The following is an 18,338-nucleotide window of genomic DNA, read 5'->3' on the forward strand; positions in this document are numbered from 1 at the left end:
CTAGTTCGCTTCAAAGTTCAGTACTCTGCTTGTACAAAGATGAACTAGCACCGTTCTCTCTATCATCCCAAATTTTAACCGAGGGACGAACTAGGACCGTTCTAGTGAACTAAGTATTCAGTTCAGACTATGCAATGCCCAGTTGGTACCAGAGATGCTAAGCTAGACCGATGGTCTGTTCGGTTCAAGCGAGCTATACATGTATACTAGTGGCTGGGGCATGCCTCCTCTGTGGTACTGTGCGCACTAATCATGCATTTGTTAATGCCTGTATGCAGTCCATATGAGCGACAATTGTTACGAAATGAATAGATGGAATAAAACTGCAGCAGCACAGTATTCACTCATAAAGTAGAGTAAGCAAATCAAGGTAATGGGTCTATATTAACAGAGAGATGGTAGTCTTACAAGGTGAATCACAGAGTACAGCCGTCGGTTGAAATCAGTCTAACATGCTCTAAAAGGCGTGCGATCTCCAAAAGAGAGGTAGAGTCCGTAGGATCATCATGGATCATATGTATAGGTGGTAGCTACCGCTGGCGGTGTTGTGTCTACAAACGATAGATAGTGAAAGAGAGGCGGTACCTTGCCTTGAAGTGGAAGGCGCAGATGTCACCTTCCTCAATGTTTGTGTGGTTACCAAACCATGACTAGTTCGTCGTGATGGAGGCCCTCTTGTCGGTTCCAAGCAAGAAGGTTCCAAGCAAGAAGCGACTGTCGCAGCCCACGGTGTCGTCTCCAAGCTTGATTGGGAAGGTATCATCATCTTGTTGGATGTATTTCTTGCTTTGTATTTGTTGTATCGGTTTGCACTCACTATGTCGATTTGTTTGAGTGAGAGCTCATGAGTTTGTTACTCTTGGAGCCACCGCTCCTAGACAGTTAGGTGGATTGTCATCGGTGACCCATTTGGGGAGATTTAGAAGAGGCCCGAGTTAATTTCGTTGGGTTTGTGAAGTGGTTGTACAGCTTGCCATCTTCAAAGTGTGATATCTCAAGGAGAGGAAAGTGAGACTTTGTGGTGTTGGTGTGCCTTCATGGTAACACCCACCCGACCAACGGAGACTATTGTATCGGTGGATACTTGAACTTCGGGAACATATCCATTGTGTCTTGTCCCTTTACTTTTCGCAATTCATACTTTCTACTATTGATATATCTTGTGTCTAATATACTCCATCCTTTCCGGTTTATAAGGCTTATTTCAACTTTTTTGTTATTCCAATTTAGAGGGCTCATCTCCATCTCATTATTTAGTTTTCAATGCGTATTAAATCTTTGCATGCAAGAATTAAAAAGGAACACACCAATGCATGTAATGTTCCTACTCATCTAGTGGCCAAGCATGCATGCACTGCAATTAATCCAAATTAATGAATGAGTTTAATTGGGATAGTTTTGTAAAGTACGAGATAAATTCCTCCACTCATAAAATTCCTTGGTTGATGAGGTTTGAGATTTGAGCCTTATAAACCGGAAAGGAGGGAGTAGATTGCTAGCTTGTTGTTGGGGAACGCAGTAATTTCAAAAAAAATCCATACGCACACACAAGATCTATCATGGTGATGCATAGCAACGAGAGGGGAAGAGTGTTGTCCACGTACCCTCGTAGACCGTAAGCGGAAGTGTTATGACAACACGGTTGATGTAGTCGTACGTCTTCACGATCCGACCGATCCTAGTACAGAAAGTATGGCACCTCCGTGATCTGCACATGTTCGGCTCGGTGACGTCCCACGAACTCTCGATCCAGCTGAGTGTCGAGGGAGAGTTTCGTCAGCACGATGATGTGATGATGGTGATGATGAAACTACTGACGCAGGGCTTCGCCTAAGCACTACGACGATATGACCGAGGTGGATTATGGTGGAGGAGGGCACCGCACACGGCTAAGGGATCAATGATCAACTTGTATGTCTATGGGGTGCCCCCCTACCCCGTATATAAAGAAGCAAGGGGGAGGTCGGCCGGCCCTTGGAGGCGTGCCAAGGAGGGGAGGAGTGTTCCTCCTAGTAGGAGTAGGACTCCCCTTTCCTAGTCCTACTAGGAGGAGGAAGGGGGAAGGAAGGAGAGGGAGAGAAGAGAAGGAAAGGGGGGCGCCGCCCCCCTTCCCTAGTCCAATTCGGACTAGAGGGGAAGGGTGCGCGGCCCTACATTGGCCGGCCCTTCTCTCTCCACTAAGGCCCATGTTGGCCCATTAGTCCCCCCGGGGGTTCCGATAACCCCCGGCACTCCGATAATTATCCGGTGACCCCCGGAACTCATCCGGTGTCCGAATATAGTTGTCCAATATATCAATCTTTATGTCTCAACCATTTCGAGATTCCTCGCCATGTCCGTGATCACATCCGGGACTTCGAATTATCTTCGGTACATCAAAACACATAAACTCATAATACCGATCGTCACCGAACGTTAAGCGTGCGGACCCTACGGGTTCGAGAACTATGTAGACATGACCGAGACACGTCTCTGGTCAATAACCAATAGCGGAACCTGGATGTTCATATTGTCTCCCACATATTTTATGAAGATCTTTATCGGTGAAACCACATAACAATATATGTTGTTCCCTTTGTCATCGGTATGTTACCTGCCCGAGATTCGATCGTCGGTATCTCAATACCTAATTCAATCTCACTACCGGCAAGTCTCTTTACTCGTTCCGTAATGCATCATCCCGTAACTAACTCATTAGTCACATTGCTTGCAAGGCTTATAGTGATGTGCATTACTGAGAGGGCCCAGAGATACCTCTCCGATACTCGGAGTGACAAATCCTAATCTCAATCTATGCCAACTCAACAAACACCATCGGAGACACCTGTAGAGCATCTTTATAGTCACCTAGTTACGTTGTGACATTTGATAGCACACTAAGTGTTCCTCCGGTATTCGGGAGTTGCATGATCTCATAGTCATAGGAACATGTATAAATTACGGAGAAAGCAATAGCAACAAACTAAACGATCATTGTGCTAAGCTAACGGATGGGTCAAGTCAATCACATCATTATCTAATGATATGATCCCGTTAATAAAATGACAACTCATGTCTATGGTTAGGAAACATAACCATCATTGATTCAATGAGCTAGTCAAGTAGAGGCAAACTAGTGACACTCTGTTTGTCTAAGTATTCACACATGTACTAAGTTTCCGGCTAATACAATTCTAGCATGAATAATAAACATTTATCATGATATAAGGAAATATAAATAACAACTTTATTATTGCCTCTAGGGCATATTTCCTTCACTTGTATCATTCATTGTCATATCTTTTGATATAACTTGTGTAAGCTTGTATTGCTTACTTGTGCTTGGCTTTATCATTAATTTTCATATCTCTGTAAACTTGTATTGCCTACTTCTGATTCCTAGTTTCCATAAGTGCCTGTCCTTTTAATAATAAGTTGTTGATGTACTTAGTTAAGCTAGTCTATTAGAATTTGTGTTTGAAAAGTATCCGCGTGGTTTAATTTTCGCATTAGGATAAAGCCAAATCCGTAAAATTTTATAAAACGCCTATTTCACCCCCTTTAGGTGACATGAGAGTACTTTCAGCATTTCAGCGCATGCGCTCGTTATGTAGCGTCCTTGGTCTCCGGTTTGGTTTTCTTTTCTTTCAGTTTTTTCTTGCTTGCACATATATAGAAAACCATAGCCATTTTTTAGGAAAAAATCTTGAATTATATTTGAAATGGCGAAACTTAGTGGACATTTTTTTAGTGAAGAACATAAAATTTTTAAAAATAAAAGAAAACTCCGAAAGAAAAAATATGAAAAATAAAATCAGAAAAATAATAATGAGCAAAATGTAAATAGTAAAACAAAAAACCATAATATAAGAAGTAAACAAGTAGATAAGCAACATGAAAGAAAGGAAAACAAATGACCTGTTTAGGACCTTCTAGAACCTATATAAACCAAGAAAACAATTTGTCGGGTTGACTGGCTGACCAACACTCCCTTGGTCCGATTGCGACATTTAGTGGGAATGAGTGACATATTTTGCTGGTGTACACTACCACTCAAAGTATAACCGGTTAAGGTCCCTTTGGATTGGAGCATTTTTTGTGGAATTTTGGATTTGAATCATAAGGAAGACCTTTGAATCATAGGATTGGAGTTCTTAAATTCCTATGGAATGTATTTCTATGCCCCTCATTCCATAGGTATATCAACATGAGCTCAAACCTCTTTCATTTTTTCTTTGGAGAGGCCCAATGCATCTTCACACACTATCTCCCTATTCTCTCTTCTCGATCCTCTAAAGCTCATGTGTTTTTCCCGTGCACCATCCATTGACACTCATTGTAAGATTCTGTGTTTTGGCATCTCATGGGATTTTATATGAAAGGAGACGTTCCCGTCGACTACGACGACGTCTGTGACGACTTCGTCAATCTCAAGACAATGTCCTGGCTTAGCCTTTTAGATGTGTTCATAGGGGTAAGATGTGCGTGCGTGCATTCATGGGGTGCTTGTATGTGCGTATGTACGAGCGCCTGCGTCTATACCGCGTAAAAAATCCTGCGTTTTTTAGTGAAAATCCTGCGTGTTTCTATGTGTATATATCTTCATATACACTAGCGGTTGGGGCCCGCTATTGCAGGCCTCGTGAGAGGTAGCTGGGCGGTGCCAGGTGGAAAGCACCCCTTTTACTTTCCTGTTTTTGATATGTTTGACGCTTGTGCATACAAGCGCTGATACATGGAACAATGTAGACATGTAGTTGCCATAGACAAATAAAAGGTCAGCCCTAAACTTATACGTGTAAATAATAATAACTCTGAAAATAAATCAGTTGCAATCACTTGTACAATATAACCTGATGCACAAGAAATCATTATAACTAAGCTCTAAACAATCAGCATTAGCCATTCTAAGCTTCAAAATGCTGATATAGTTGATGCTTCACAGGGACCATAGGGATCAGAAAAATAAGACCAGATTCTCTTGAATACCTTCACATCGTATTGCCGTTTACTACAAAAATAAATTGTTGGTTTTCTTCATTTTGTTGATGGTAACCTGAAAGCAAAAGATATGTGCATCAAGAAGTGGTAGAAGGATTATGAAAAGATAGCTGCTACCTGGTACTTACTAACCAAAATTGGCAAGCACATACAGGATTAATTAATCCCATAAAATCAGACCAACTTCTGCCCACCAATTTATTTATATGATATCATTCATATACCATTCCTTACTTCTGTGTCTGTATCCAAACATACAACTGTCCTATAATTAATTCTTATGCAGCTCCCCCTTTTCTATCCAAAACTATGAAATTTATTGAGCGCGCGTAGTAGCTTTTGTCCCATTCTTACTTGTGAAATGGTGCATTACATCACCTGCACTATGAAGACAAACAGGACATATGATTGTCCTATACATGAATATTTCTATTTTATCTAGTTCTTAAATAGAATAATCAAATTTGATGAATTTATAGAAGAGAGAAGAGGACAAGGAAAGAAAGAACAGAGAATAAGCTGATAGTCGAGGCGTGGGTGGAGACATCTAGTCCGACTTTCTTTTCTTTCATATTTCTTGTGCAGATTATGAAACTCATCTTCCCAGCAATCATGAATGATTGAAGTGTAGAGAAATCAGATGCATAATGGGTGTTCAAGTTCAGTTATGTACCAAATGGAATCGTTGTTTACCATTCCAGCAAGAATTTAAGCGCAGATGCGCCAAATGCCATGAATTACAAACCTGTCATTCAGCAAGAATAAGTGGACTGTTAAGAACTATGCTTGCAATATGTAAGCAGAAGGGACACTACTAAATAGGTGTGGGACACTCACGGTAGGCCTGTAGGCCAAATAATTGGTCAACGGGCACAAAACGTACAGAATGATACTCCCTCCGTCCCGAAAAACATGTCGCGAGGGCAATTTTTCAAAAAAATCCTCCAGTTTCTCCCGACCAAACCCGCACTCCTCGTCGTCCTCCTCCGACAGAATCCCCAGCTGCGCTGCTCCCCGCCGCCGTCGGTTCCCCGCTCCCCCACCGCAGCTGCCCTGCTCCCCGCCGTCGCGGCTCCCCTGCTCCCCCGCTCCCTCACCGCAGCTTCCTCCTGCTCCGCCGCCGCAGCTGCCGCTCACCCCCTTTCCTCATAAAAATCTTCGATTTTCCCAGCTACCGCCAGGCTCTGCTCCGGCTGCGTAGGAACCGGCGTCAATGAGCCCGCAGGCGTTGGATCCTGACCACCACCAACAATCTAAAGGTCGATGAGGCCTGGAGGCGTAGGATTTGCGAGCGTGGAAGACGACGGCGGCGGCGATGAGATAGCTCCACTAGGAATACAACGGCGGTGGCTTCTTTGTTGTTTCTGTGGTGGAAGACCCACGCCTACGACACCGCGGCAGGGGGGAAATCCCCTGCTCCCCCGCTCCCTCGCCGCAGCTGCCTCCTGCTCCGCCAACGCCACCGCGGGGGACGATGAGATGCCCTGCTGGCTCCCAACGGCGATGTCAACCTCGACGGCGCGAGCTTCTGCTCGGGGGACGGCGCGGTTCAGCGACGACGAGATCTTCCTCACCAAATCGTCGAGGAGAGCAAGTTCCTCATCCACCGCACCGCCACCTCCTCTGCTCTCGTCCTTCCAGGTTCGGTTGGGTTCAGTTCGTGCAGGAGCAGGAGCACGCAGAATCCTCCAAATTGTCGCTTCCTAGAAGCTCAAGATGGTGTTGTTCCCAATTTGTGCAGGTCAGGAGAGCAACAACGCACATGCAGCACAGATTTGTGCGTCTTCTCCATGCAATCTTGTTTACTTAATCTTCAGCCTGGGCCATCTCTGTCACCAACGCCTACAGCCTGGGTATGAACCTCTCTTCTCTACTTCATCTTTACTGAATGTGCGTATTCTCTGAACCACTTATTCTTTGTCTACTGAATTTTAGTGAATGTGAGATGTACTCCTGTAAACTGAGATGTGCTTTTGTAAAGTGTGTTGTCAACTTGTGAATTTTAGTGAATGTGAGTGAAAGTTACTCCACAATGTGAGTAAAAATGTTGAGCTCCTCTCATTCTTTTCCCCAATTCAGTATTGTTGTGTAGAAATTGATTCAAAAATTCAGTACTCCTAGGCCAAGAGAGAGATTATGTTAAAAATTCAGTTAAGCAGGCATGGTAAAATTGAGTTGGAAAATCAAAATAAGTGAATGGATACTGCTTGAGTTGGAAAATCAGTGTAAATCTACTGTAAAAATTCAGTACTCCTACACTTAGAGATTATGTTAAAAATTCAGTTAAGCAGGCATGGTACTCTTATTTTGGAGTAAAAATTCAGTTTAAAAGTCAGTTAAAAGTCCAGTTTTAGAGCTTGGCTCCTGATCTGACTATAAAGTGTACTGCAAGCTTATTGCTAGCAAGTTTAAAATTCAGTAAACACATGATTCAGTGCACACTTAATACACATGACCTGCTTGTGCTTGTGACTGACTTGGACACATGATTCAGACACACATGTATTCAGACACACATAGCAGGTCTGAAACTCCTAGGAAATCATTTGCATATTGTCAACCTACTGTGAAATGAGTAATAGCTGCATCTTCCAGGATAGTATGTGGGCCTCCTAATTAGTTGTAAACCAAAGCACTTAGACATTTTCAATCATGAGTAAATCAGAAACTAGTCTCAGCTTGAGTATTGATCTTGTGCATTTTCCTTTCTTTTCAGTGAACTAGTCTCAGCTTGAGTCCTGGTCTACTGTAACTTTTCTTTAAAAATTGTTTAATTGACAAATCATTTTAAATGGTGTGCCCAGGTTTCAGTGAACTAGTCTCAGCTTGAAATTTGGTTCAGTTAACTCCATACAAGGGTCTCTTTTTGGTTAACAGTTTGGAGTATAGATTAACTGAAACCTGACATTTTAACTGAATTTTACCTTCTTCCTTCCTTAGGAACATGAGCTCTGGCGGCAACACAAAGAATTCAGTAAACACTATTTTTGCAGAATTGTTGTTGTCAGTTAACTGAAACTACAGCACATTCCAATCAATTGGCTGCAGTAAAGAACTGAAGAGATGGTATGATAACAACTGCTCTATTTGTTCTATCTAATCAGTTCTTTTCTATTTAAGAAAAATATAAGCATGCATTTACCAGTAGGCGAGATCATCTAGCTACTTTGTAGTGTTATTATTGTCTAAATAGGAACATTTTACCTCATTAAAAGTACAGCCATCTCCAAAACTACAACACATTTAGCTACTGAACATTTACCTGGTGAGATGTTTAGTCATGCATCCTAATTCAGACGCTGTTGTGTGTTTAAGTAATCTGTCAGAAGTGTTTATTTCCACGCATGCATTATCAAATTGGCTCACATCAAATTGGCTGTGAGCCGTAAGGTGGAATGCTTAGTATTTTTTCTCATACAGGAAACTTGCTCAGTTCAATTAATTCAGCTCCAATGGCGGTATCTGTAAGACATGGAAGTGTGCAATTTTTCTCTATGTGCTCTCATATTTTTGCTCATGCATGCTTTTTTCAGTTAGTTTTTCCCACATTTTGGAAAGAACCATGCACAAAGGAAACAAACACGTCATCTGATGGTGTACCTTCTTAAGCTAGCAGTACTCTGATGGAGTACCTTCTTCAGAGGGCAAATAGCACCAGCAGCAGCAGTCACGGCGGCAGTCAACAGCAACAACAGAGGAGCAGTAGCATCAACACGAATCAGCAACAGCAGCACAGGCAGAGGAGCAGTAGCATCAACACGGGAAGAGGAGCAGGAGCAGCACGGGAGCTCCACCGGCGGCAGGGGAGAAACAGAGGAGAAACAAGATGCAGCAGCACAGGCTAGCACCACAGGCGGGCACGCAGGCAGAGAAGGAGCACCACGGCGGCGCGTGGGAGCTCGACGAGGACTCGCGGGAGACCACGGAGGACGCGTGCGAGCTGCTGTCCACGACGGATCGTGGAGGCCGGCTCCGGCAATGCCCGTAGGATCGGGTGGCGCACGGGAGGCAGCTCAAGGTGGACTCGCGGGAGCTCGAGTACGATGAGAGGGAGCTCCTGCTCCACCAGATCGTGGTGGCAAATTCCAGCGACACCCGCAGGTAATCGCCGCGGGAGGGGATCGCGGCGGCGCAGGTCTGGGCGGCGGCGGCGGAGCAAGTACTTGGCGACGGCGGCGGCGTTGAAGGTACGTGGTGACGGAGGCGGAACACTTCCTGGTGGGTGGCAATCACACAGCTTGGCGGCGCCGGCCCCTGGAGACGCACGGGCGACGGCGGAGGAAGACGACGGGGGTGGAGGGACTTGTTTGTGATTGTTTTGAAACTACGAGGGCTTTTTTATAAAATTGGCAATGATCTACGCCTGCGACATGTTTTTCGGGACGGAGGGAGTATATGGAAGGATAACTGAATGCTTGGAAATTACAATAATCTAAGTAAGTTGCTGAAGCGTCGTCATTACCAATGGTGTAGCATCTCCCAAATGTCAACCCCATCCAAAGAAATCGATGATATCAAATATTTTCCATTGTGTGCAATACATATTTAGTCGTATCTACACTGCGTGTATTTTGAAATTAAACCACATGTAAAAGGAGATTAATTTAGAAGTTAAATTGTGCATATAATGAGTTAATCTCCTAATTCCAGAGAGAGTCAGTTTTACAATTGGAGACGCAAAAATTGGGTTCCTTAATATTAAAAAATATACAATTTACAGAATATATATGATTTACAAACACTTAAAAAATACTACACAGGCAACAAAAGCCAATAGTCGTATGGACAAGCAAGGTATTAAGAACAGACAAATTTCCCTCTGAATGTTGTGTGCCCTATGGGATAGAAGTTTTAATAGTGCCATAACAGAATACGGAGGCATTCAGGAAGTGTAAACTAACCTGCCCATCACATAAGGCAAGAACTTGACTGAAGTATGAAAATAGCAACATAATCAATACAAAAGTTTGGCGCTATCTCCTTAGTCAGTAACATGTCAAATCCCCTTTCGACGTATTTATTTCATCAGTAAAATCTACGATTGGGAAACTGCATTAAACGCAGAAACATAGGACACTTATTTCCAGTTATCAAGAAGCCAAGAACTCATTATGAACTAAATGGAAGTTCATTTTTTAAGTATGGATCAGTGAACCATGCGAAGAAATGAGCTCTAATTAATTTAAAATTGACATGCTAACTTTCAGGTTAGAAAGAAAGGGATACAATATATCATAGGCAAAATGACTTGCCAGAGAGGAAATATATGGAGTGGCTAAACTCTCTCAAAATCAGAGGAAGTTCAAACACATGTCCCCTATCGCATTTGTACTAAATATAATTATTTGCTTATACTCTTTCAAATAGTCGTATATCGTCAAAAGAGAATATCATAGCTCCCACTCCAACCCATGTCGAAAAGAAGTAATGCAAAAATGAAACTAAATTGAAGTAAGTAAAGCCTGATGAAAACAAAACTGATGCACACCTAAACTGCACAATCTGGACATTGCTGTTTAACAAAGTCATACATCCTGGTCAAAATTTGAGGTAAATGCTGGAATGCAGGCCAGAAGATTAATCCAGTCCATGCACGTGATGTTTGACATTTTTGTTGCACTTTCCTTTTTCTCAAATAGACAGGGACCTCTCGAGTGTTTTGCTTACTGAACCAACAGGACCTCTTCTTTTTGAAATAGACTGACACATTGGGTCGTTGCTTGCTGAACCAGCGCCCACTTAATTTTCAGCACAAATGGCCGTGCAGTTCACGCGGCCCTTACTTCGTCTAGTTCTACTCACTCAGCCAAATGGCCAAAGAGGAGCATCACACGTGAATAAACCATACAAGTACTAAGGAGTGACCTGATCTGACATGCTTTATTTTATGAAATACCACTTCTCATGCCATGCTAACGAGCTCACTCTACCACTTCAAACTCTGGTGAGGAGTACAGATAAGTAGCCGACAGTGCCGCCGCCGCGACTGTGCCGAACGCGTTGTATGTGTGTGTGCGCACAACATAATAAAAGTCTGAAATCTACTAGCGGTAAAATGAGATGACTGAGCTTGATTTGGCCTTTTAGCTTCCATAATTTCTACTAGCCGCAAACATATGGAATGGACGAACTGAATTATCTTAATCAAGAACAGGGATGTCCAACTAGCTTTGATAAATACACTATTCCCATCCAACTACTTTTACTTTCTATAGGACTACAGTAGTTTCAGACCATTGCCAGGTTTTAACAGAATGTATCATAATATTACGACGGGTCATGTAGAAAACCTGAATACAAATCATGTGCAGTAACAAGATTTAATTTACCACTGTTGGAACCTGAATTTTGTTCAGAGATTATTCAAACACAAGCAAAATGGGCTAAGTCAAATGGATATCATCACCATCTTCTCTGTTAAGGCTGAAAAGAGATGAATCAACTGACCTACTCTGTCTACAAGATTACAACAGTTGCAGACAGCTCACACTAACACTTTCAGACTTCAACAGATTCAGATAACTGTTTTTCAGACTAGAACAATTTCAGTAAGCTGTTATTCAGACCACAACAGTTTCAGTAAACGTCGTGTGTAACAAATTCAGTCAAAGATTCACCATTAGGAGATACGTATGTGCTTAGGAAGTTGGGGCATGGAGAGAGGCTCTCACCAGGGGTCCCGGCCAGGAAGACGACGATCTCGGGAACGTGCGAGATGGTTGGGATCGAAGACGGAGTAGTAGCACCAAACCTAGCAGAGAACATTCACCGATGTGGCTCGAGCTCCTCCTAGGGTTGCTGCTGAACACATGAGGATGGAGGGCGGGGAGAAGACGGAGCTGCGCCAGCCACCGCACACGAAGAATATGAGGCGAATTGGATCGGCACGAGGCATGGAGCAGTGGTGGCGGCACTGACCTGACCACAGGGAAGGCGGCGGAGGAAGGAGAGTGCGGGCGGCTGCGCGCGGATCTGAAGCTGCCTCTCCATCCGCACCATCCCGCATCTCTGCATCTCGCCGCCTCGAGCTAGGGCCTCCATCGACACCTCGATGCCATCCCTTCCTCCCCCTCATCTGCAACCACCAAGGCAGCCAGGCAGAATAGCACGCCTTGACGCCAAGACGAGAAGGTTTGAAAAGAGCGGGTCTCAGAAGGGCGCCTTCTCTGGTGGCCATAGATGGCGGAGCAAGGATGGTAGCGGCGGCTGTGGCGGCGCCGACGGGAACCCTAGCCGCCAGTCGGGGTGGAAACAAGGAGATGCGAGAGGAGGAAAAAGAGAGCACTCTGTCCCTCTCTTTTGTCCCCGCTCATGACGCGTTTTCTTTTCTCCCAACGATCTCTTTTTGTCTCTAGCGATCCCACGTGGCACGCGCCATCGACCGCCCCATCTGCACACGTTAGTGCTTCTCGATTTTTTTTGGAAGGGGTATGGCGGTAGGCCCAGTTGGCCCATCTACAACGGCCGAGGGCTGGTTATCACCGGGCCTGCGCACTCCGGACTCCCGAGCCGGATCGGAGACAAAGAACGCACCTGAGAATTCAAAGACCCACGATCCCGGCCGACTCGGTACCCGGATGAGAAGCTATAAATAACCCAGTTCCCGCTCTATGTTCACCATAATCAAACAGCCTCCGCCACATATCCACATCCACATCCGTAGATAGCTTGGAGGCCATGGACTTCAGCAAGTCGGATCTCGCGGAACCGAAGGCTGCGGTGACGAAAGCCGAGGAGGCGCCGAAGGTTGGAGCCAATGACAAGGGGAGAGTGATCGTCTTCAAGAACGGGAAGAAGATGAAGCTGGTCAGACAGGAGTACATCAACTCGCTCATGGCGCTCCCGCCCCGCAAGCCCATCCGCCCGGTCGACCACGAGCGTATCGACAGCTGGACCGCCGTCGACCCTGAGATCCGCGAGGCTTACCGCCGTTCCGTTGTCGCCCTCTTCAAGTCCCTGCAGGCGGCGCGGGACTGCGAGGACGACATCCTTCGGCAGTATGAAGCCACGGGACATGCTTTTGTTGAGTATGACGACGACGAGGAGGATGATGATATGGCCGCGGGACAGGCCTTTGTCGAGTATGACGACGACGACGATGATGATGACGATGACAAGGAGCTCTAGATTTGGTTACTGATGTTATCGTTACCTGAGTTGTTGATGGGACTCTGTTGTAGTTGTTTAAAAATATTATAAAATATATTTTGAACTGTTTAAACGTCATATATTTCATGTCCACAGGCTCATGCAAGACTGACCGGGCCCAACAGCGCTTCAGCTTGAAATGTGCATGAACTAGCTTGCATACAGATCAAACATAAAGTACACCATGATCGCCTGAAAGACTTATACGAGTATACCACAGGTTAAAAGAGAACACATAGCAACATTGCCCACAAAACTGTTGAACATTGTTGCTGTCAATTCAGCATGGGTTCGCTGACACCAGGTGCCCACAAAACCAACGAAAGGAGAACTAGAAATGCACCCACAGATGGAGCTTTGATAGCATTATTAATTTGTGCAACTAAAAAAACGTCACCGGCTCATAACCTTCGAACAGCAAAATCCTTCCAAAGAACGGCTCCCATGTCAAAGTACTGAGCCGACAGCAATGCCACTCAAGGTCACTCCTTTTTCCCGATTCCGTGAGACATGTTGTAGACACCACGGCCCTATTCGCACAACATGATACACGTCACCAGCTAAACGGAAACAAGAGAACAGAAAAAACAATTACAATCATTGATCATGAACAGACAAAGCTCCAAACATACAATCATGAATAGGCTTGATGCAGCGAGCGTGAGGGGGATGCCAACGGAGGTGATCGCATCGTAACGCCCTTTCAGGTGAGTGTGCTTGCTCAAGCTCTGGAAATACTGCTGCTGCTTAAAAAGCCTTTCACGCGGCAAAAACGGTGATTCCGTCATCTGCATTAGTGCATCACGCGAAACGGAGCTATGACATCTTGTAGCAAAATGTTTTAAACGATAATGTCTTATGCAGATATTGAGATAGAACTAATAAGCATATATGTAACGGGAAATTCGAGTATAATCCATGATATCAAGGGCTGGTGTCATGACTGAACCTTATATCGTCAGATCGGAAAGAAGAAGGCGTGCTAAGTATGAAATGAACCAGACGCACATTACAAAATGAAATTCTGTCCAACAAAATGCCAACATATACTCAAAGATTACGCTTCTGCGACTTGGACACAAACATTAACTACTAATTGTATACCCCGCATCCACCATTTGCTCTGTCAGCGTCGTCATGCATGTACCAGACTGGCAATGCCATTCCAAATCAAAATGTGTCCACCCGTTCTAATTTCCAAGGATTTGAGATCGCGCCAGGGATGCGTGGCACCAGAATCCCATGTGTCCCCAGATGGTCAGAAATCACGCATGGACGAACGGTACCAGCGGCCCAGCGGCTAAGCTCCTACAGGCCGGCCGACGCCGGGGGTCGTCGAACCAATGTCGATTAGATCCCAGACGCAGGCGGCGATCAACGTATCACGCGATAGGTTAGGTCACGCATCGCCTATGAACCAACAAGGTACAAACCGCGCGCGCGGACGGCATGCCTGCGCATCGCATCACGTCGCCGCGGTTTCGAGTCACGTGAGCAGATCGCAAATATCGATCGAGAACGTGGCGAGGCGTGACAGGCGGCGGAGGAGGAGAGCGCGCACCTTGTCGAGGAGGAGGAGGACGACGATCCTTGCGAGGGTTCGGGGGGAATGGAATGGTGGAGGAGTTGGGGGGAATGAGATAGACGGGAGAAGAGAGGACGAGAGCAGCACCGCTTATGGGCCTAAAAATAGTACTCGGTGTGAGATGCGACCCATTCAACGTGCGAACTGGGCTCATTAGTTGCTCCTCCTCCGGGAGGTTCTATTCATGGGCCAGCCCAGGTAGCTGCCATATTCGGAAAAAAAAACCCAGCTCGCTGCGGTTTGCAGAGATCATCAAGGCAACTACATGGGGAGTTCGGCATTGGTCATTGCTGGAGTGGACGACCCGGCTATTCTGGAGACAATTGCATGTCGAGAAGCACTTGCGCTGGCGGAAGATCTCAACCTTAACAATCTGATCATCGCTTCCGATGCTAAGCAAGTAGTCAATGATATTTCAAAAGCACATAGGGGCAGGAACGCTGCAATTGTTCAAGAGATTAAAAGTAGAGCTTCTTCTTTTTTCTGTAATTTTGTGTTCGAAGGTCGTGCGGCTAATAAAGACGCACATAAACTTGCCAAATATTTACTCTCACTAGGGCCGGGGCGCCACATCTGGTTAGGCCAACCCCAGGCTCCGACTTGTGTCCCACACTCTGTGGAATTTGATGAATAAATTGGCTTTTTCCCCTTCAAAAAAAGCAGCCGCTGGCTCGGATATCGGTAAAAAAATTGTTGGCTCAGACTTTTTGAAAGATTTATATATGCGCTGTTGCAAAACCATATTTATTTATTTATTATTAAAAAAATCATATTTTTAAAAAAAGATCCATGTAATATAAAAAACTGTTTTTGTATTACGAAAAAAGGAAACGAGAAATTGATATTAGAAAAAGGGAGAAAATAAAAACCTCAGAAGAAAATTCGGTATAAAACATAAAAGAAAAATATCGGAGGAAAATCGTCGAGAACCAGCTACAGCTCAGTGCTGAACTTTTTTGTTCTGAGACAACCTCGTGAAGCTTTCTATTAATTTTGTCACAATGTTTAGAGTTTGAACAGCTTGAGCAATCAATACTAGTGTTTTCAGGCCCATGGGGGGAACCTTTCTTTTGTGTTCCTCTCGAAGAGGGGAATTCAACACTTCAATTAATTTTCCAAATTTATGTTGCCGTTTGAGGGTTGGCCTCGGAGATGCCCTTATTCCTCCAACTAATATCGTGTAACTTCTGTCCTCTAGTGTTTTAAGAAAAACCTCAAAGTGATTCGTGAGTGCTGAATGTTCAGAAACAAATTTAAACGATTCGTCACCTATACCTGGGCCGCAATGCCAAACATATCTTCATGATTATCATCAATTTCTAGAAAACTCAAAATTCTAGAACACCAACAATTTAGTTTTTAATAAAATTGCCTAATTTTAACTATTTTATTTTTATTTCATGGCCTAAATTTTTTGTAAAGATTTATACATTAATTTTCTGGAGTATTAATTTAAGATACATTTTATAGATTTTGTGAGTAAAGTATAGATTTTATAAAGGTGACTGATGACCATGAAATATGCAGTGTTAAATGCTTAATGCCATCTATTAAATAATATCACATGTCCTTACAAACACACTCATACATAAAAGTAAAATGACATTCAAATCTTTGGGATAAGATGATTTTGTTAGTCGAGGGAACAATTTAGATGGTGTATTAGAGTTTAGAGCATCTATGGCTGGACTTGGCAAATCCGACATGCACACTCTATACGCCCAGACACGCTCGCGGATGCAGCCGAACAACCCCTCATATGTCGTGCCCGACAGTCACATACCTCAAACTCGAACTCTCAAATACATGCAAATTCATACACGTACATCATACACGCTAATGTCGCACGTAAATAACAAATATTGGTACCAAAAATATTTAGTTCTTACATAAAATTTATTTTAAGTGCACAACTCAAACATTAGCTCTTTAGTTTTCGTTGTGGGTCCACATAAGCTTTACAAGATCACTGAGTAGTGTGTGCACCTGATGATCTCAAAAGTTCTGATGCATATGAACAAAGTTCATAAGCTGATTTCCATTTTGATCTTCCGGGATTTGAACGTGTTCTCCATGCGCTTCACAATCATTGGTTTGAGCTACACCATAACCCTCATTCTCGACAATCATATTGTGCAAAATAACACAACATGTCATCAGCTGCCATAAAGTTTCTGATTCCCACATCATTTCAGTTTCGCGAACAATTCCCCAACGAGCTTCAAGCACCTCAAACTGTTGGGGAACGTAGTAATTTCAAAAAAATCCTACGCACACGCAAGATCATGGTGATGCATAGCAACGAGAGGGGAGAGTGTTGTCCACGTACCCTCGTAGACCGAAAGCAGAAGCGTTAGCACAACGCGGTTGATGTAGTCGTACGTCTTCACGATCCGACCAATCCAAGTACCGAACGTACGGCACCTCCGAGTTCAGCACACGTTCAGCTTGATGACATCCCTCGAACACCGATCCAGCCGAGCTTTGAGGGAGAGTTCCGTCAGCACGATAGCGTGGTGACGGTGATGATGATGCTACCGATGCAGGGCTTCTCCTAAGCACCGCTACGATATTATCGAGGTGGAATATGGTGGAGGGGGCACCGCACATGGCTAAGAGATCAAGAGATCAATTGTTGTCTATGGGGTGCCCCCCTCCACCGTATATAAAGGGGGAGGAGAGGGCCGGCCAAGTGGAGGAGGTGCGCCCAAGGGGGGCAATCCTACTCCAAGTAGGATTCCCCCCTCTTTCCTAGTCTAAGTAGGAGAGGGGAAGGAAGGGGAGGAGAAGAAAAAGGAAAGGGGGGCCGGCCCCCTAGTCCAATTCGGTTTGGGCTAGGGGGGCCGCGCGCCCCTAGCTGGCCGCATCTCCTCTTCCACCACTTGGGCCCATGAGGCCCAATAGCCACCCGGGAGGTTCCGGTAACCTCCCAGTTTCTCCGGTATTTATCCGATAACCCCCGGAACTCATCCGGTGTCCGAATATAACATTCCAATATATCAATCTTAACGTATCGACCATTTCTAGACTCCTCGTCATGTCCGTGATCACATCCGGGGCTCTGAACTACCTTTGGTACATCAAAACACAAAACTCATAATATCGATCGTCATCTAACTTTAAGCGTGCGAACCCTACGGGTTCGAGAACTATGTAGACATGACCGAGACACATCTCCGGTCAATAACCAATAGCGGGACCTGGATGCTCATATTGGCTCCTACATATTCTACGAAGATCTTTATCGGTCAAACCGCATAACAACATACGATGTTCCCTTTGTCATCGGTATGTTACTTGCCTGAGATTCGATCGTCGGTATCTCAATACCTAGTTCAATCTCGTTACCGGCAAGTCTCTTTACTCGTTCTGTAATACATTATCTCGCAACTAACTCATTAGTCACAATGCTTGCAAGGCTTATAGTGATGTGCATTACTGAGAAGGCCCAGAGATACCTCTCCGACAATCGGAGTGACAAATCCTAATCTCGAAATACGCCAACCCAACAAGTACCTTCGGAGACACCTGTAGAGCACCTTTATAATCACCCAGTTATGTTGTGACGTTTGGTAGCACATAAAGTGTTCCTCCGGTAAACGGGAGTTGCATAATCTCATAGTCA

At 44.6% G+C, this 18,338-nt stretch overlaps 2 protein-coding genes and 1 long non-coding RNA gene across 5 annotated transcripts; 1 reads left to right on the forward strand and 2 right to left on the reverse strand.

The window, feature by feature from the left end:
* Positions 1-4,757: 4,757 nt before the first annotated feature.
* Positions 4,758-12,272, reverse strand: LOC119315407. 2 transcript variants are annotated; one of them, XM_037590034.1, is made up of 4 exons: positions 11,899-12,272; positions 11,652-11,819; positions 5,654-5,725; positions 4,758-5,035 (listed from the first exon to the last, which is right to left on the reverse strand). In XM_037590034.1, the coding sequence occupies exons 1-4, from the start codon at positions 12,019-12,021 to the stop codon at positions 4,991-4,993; spliced, it is 408 nt and encodes a 135-aa protein (XP_037445931.1). In that variant the 5' UTR covers positions 12,022-12,272; the 3' UTR covers positions 4,758-4,990. The 2 variants fall into 2 exon arrangements, with proteins under 2 accessions (XP_037445931.1, XP_037445932.1); XM_037590035.1 differs by lacking the exon at positions 5,654-5,725.
* On the forward strand, positions 6,625-9,082 carry LOC119315408. Its single transcript, XR_005152763.1, has 3 exons — positions 6,625-6,833; positions 7,921-8,046; positions 8,514-9,082. It is a non-coding gene; the product is annotated as an uncharacterized LOC119315408 (long non-coding RNA).
* A 987-nt stretch (positions 12,273-13,259) lies between the features above and the next one.
* Positions 13,260-14,788, reverse strand: LOC119319108. 2 transcript variants are annotated; one of them, XM_037593609.1, is made up of 3 exons: positions 14,690-14,788; positions 13,761-13,916; positions 13,262-13,658 (listed from the first exon to the last, which is right to left on the reverse strand). In XM_037593609.1, the coding sequence occupies exons 2-3, from the start codon at positions 13,914-13,916 to the stop codon at positions 13,611-13,613; spliced, it is 204 nt and encodes a 67-aa protein (XP_037449506.1). In that variant the 5' UTR covers positions 14,690-14,788; the 3' UTR covers positions 13,262-13,610. The 2 variants fall into 2 exon arrangements, with proteins under 2 accessions (XP_037449505.1, XP_037449506.1); XM_037593608.1 differs by lacking the exon at positions 14,690-14,788 and having other exon boundaries at positions 13,260-13,658; positions 13,761-13,922.
* Positions 14,789-18,338: the final 3,550 nt, after the last annotated feature.

Source organism: Triticum dicoccoides, chromosome 6A, assembly GCF_002162155.2.
Source record: "Triticum dicoccoides isolate Atlit2015 ecotype Zavitan chromosome 6A, WEW_v2.0, whole genome shotgun sequence".
NCBI lineage: Eukaryota > Viridiplantae > Streptophyta > Magnoliopsida > Poales > Poaceae > Triticum > Triticum dicoccoides.

Excerpts from the sequence above, each read along its gene's own strand:
- LOC119315407 (XM_037590034.1), bottom strand. The coding sequence starts at position 12,021 with ATGGAGGCCCTAGCTCGAGGCGGCGAGATGCAGAGATGCGGGATGGTG. Across the intron at positions 11,820-11,898 it reads GCCGCCTTCCCTGTGGTCAG|CTCCGTCTTCTCCCCGCCCT; the intron begins GTCAGTGCCGCC and ends TGGCTGGCGCAG. Across the intron at positions 5,036-5,653 it reads GTAAACAACGATTCCATTTG|GTTACCATCAACAAAATGAA; the intron begins GTACATAACTGA and ends TTTTGCTTTCAG.
- LOC119319108 (XM_037593608.1), bottom strand. The coding sequence starts at position 13,922 with ATGCAGATGACGGAATCACCGTTTTTGCCGCGTGAAAGGCTTTTTAAG. Across the intron at positions 13,659-13,760 it reads CATCAAGCCTATTCATGATT|GGCCGTGGTGTCTACAACAT; the intron begins GTATGTTTGGAG and ends TTGTGCGAATAG.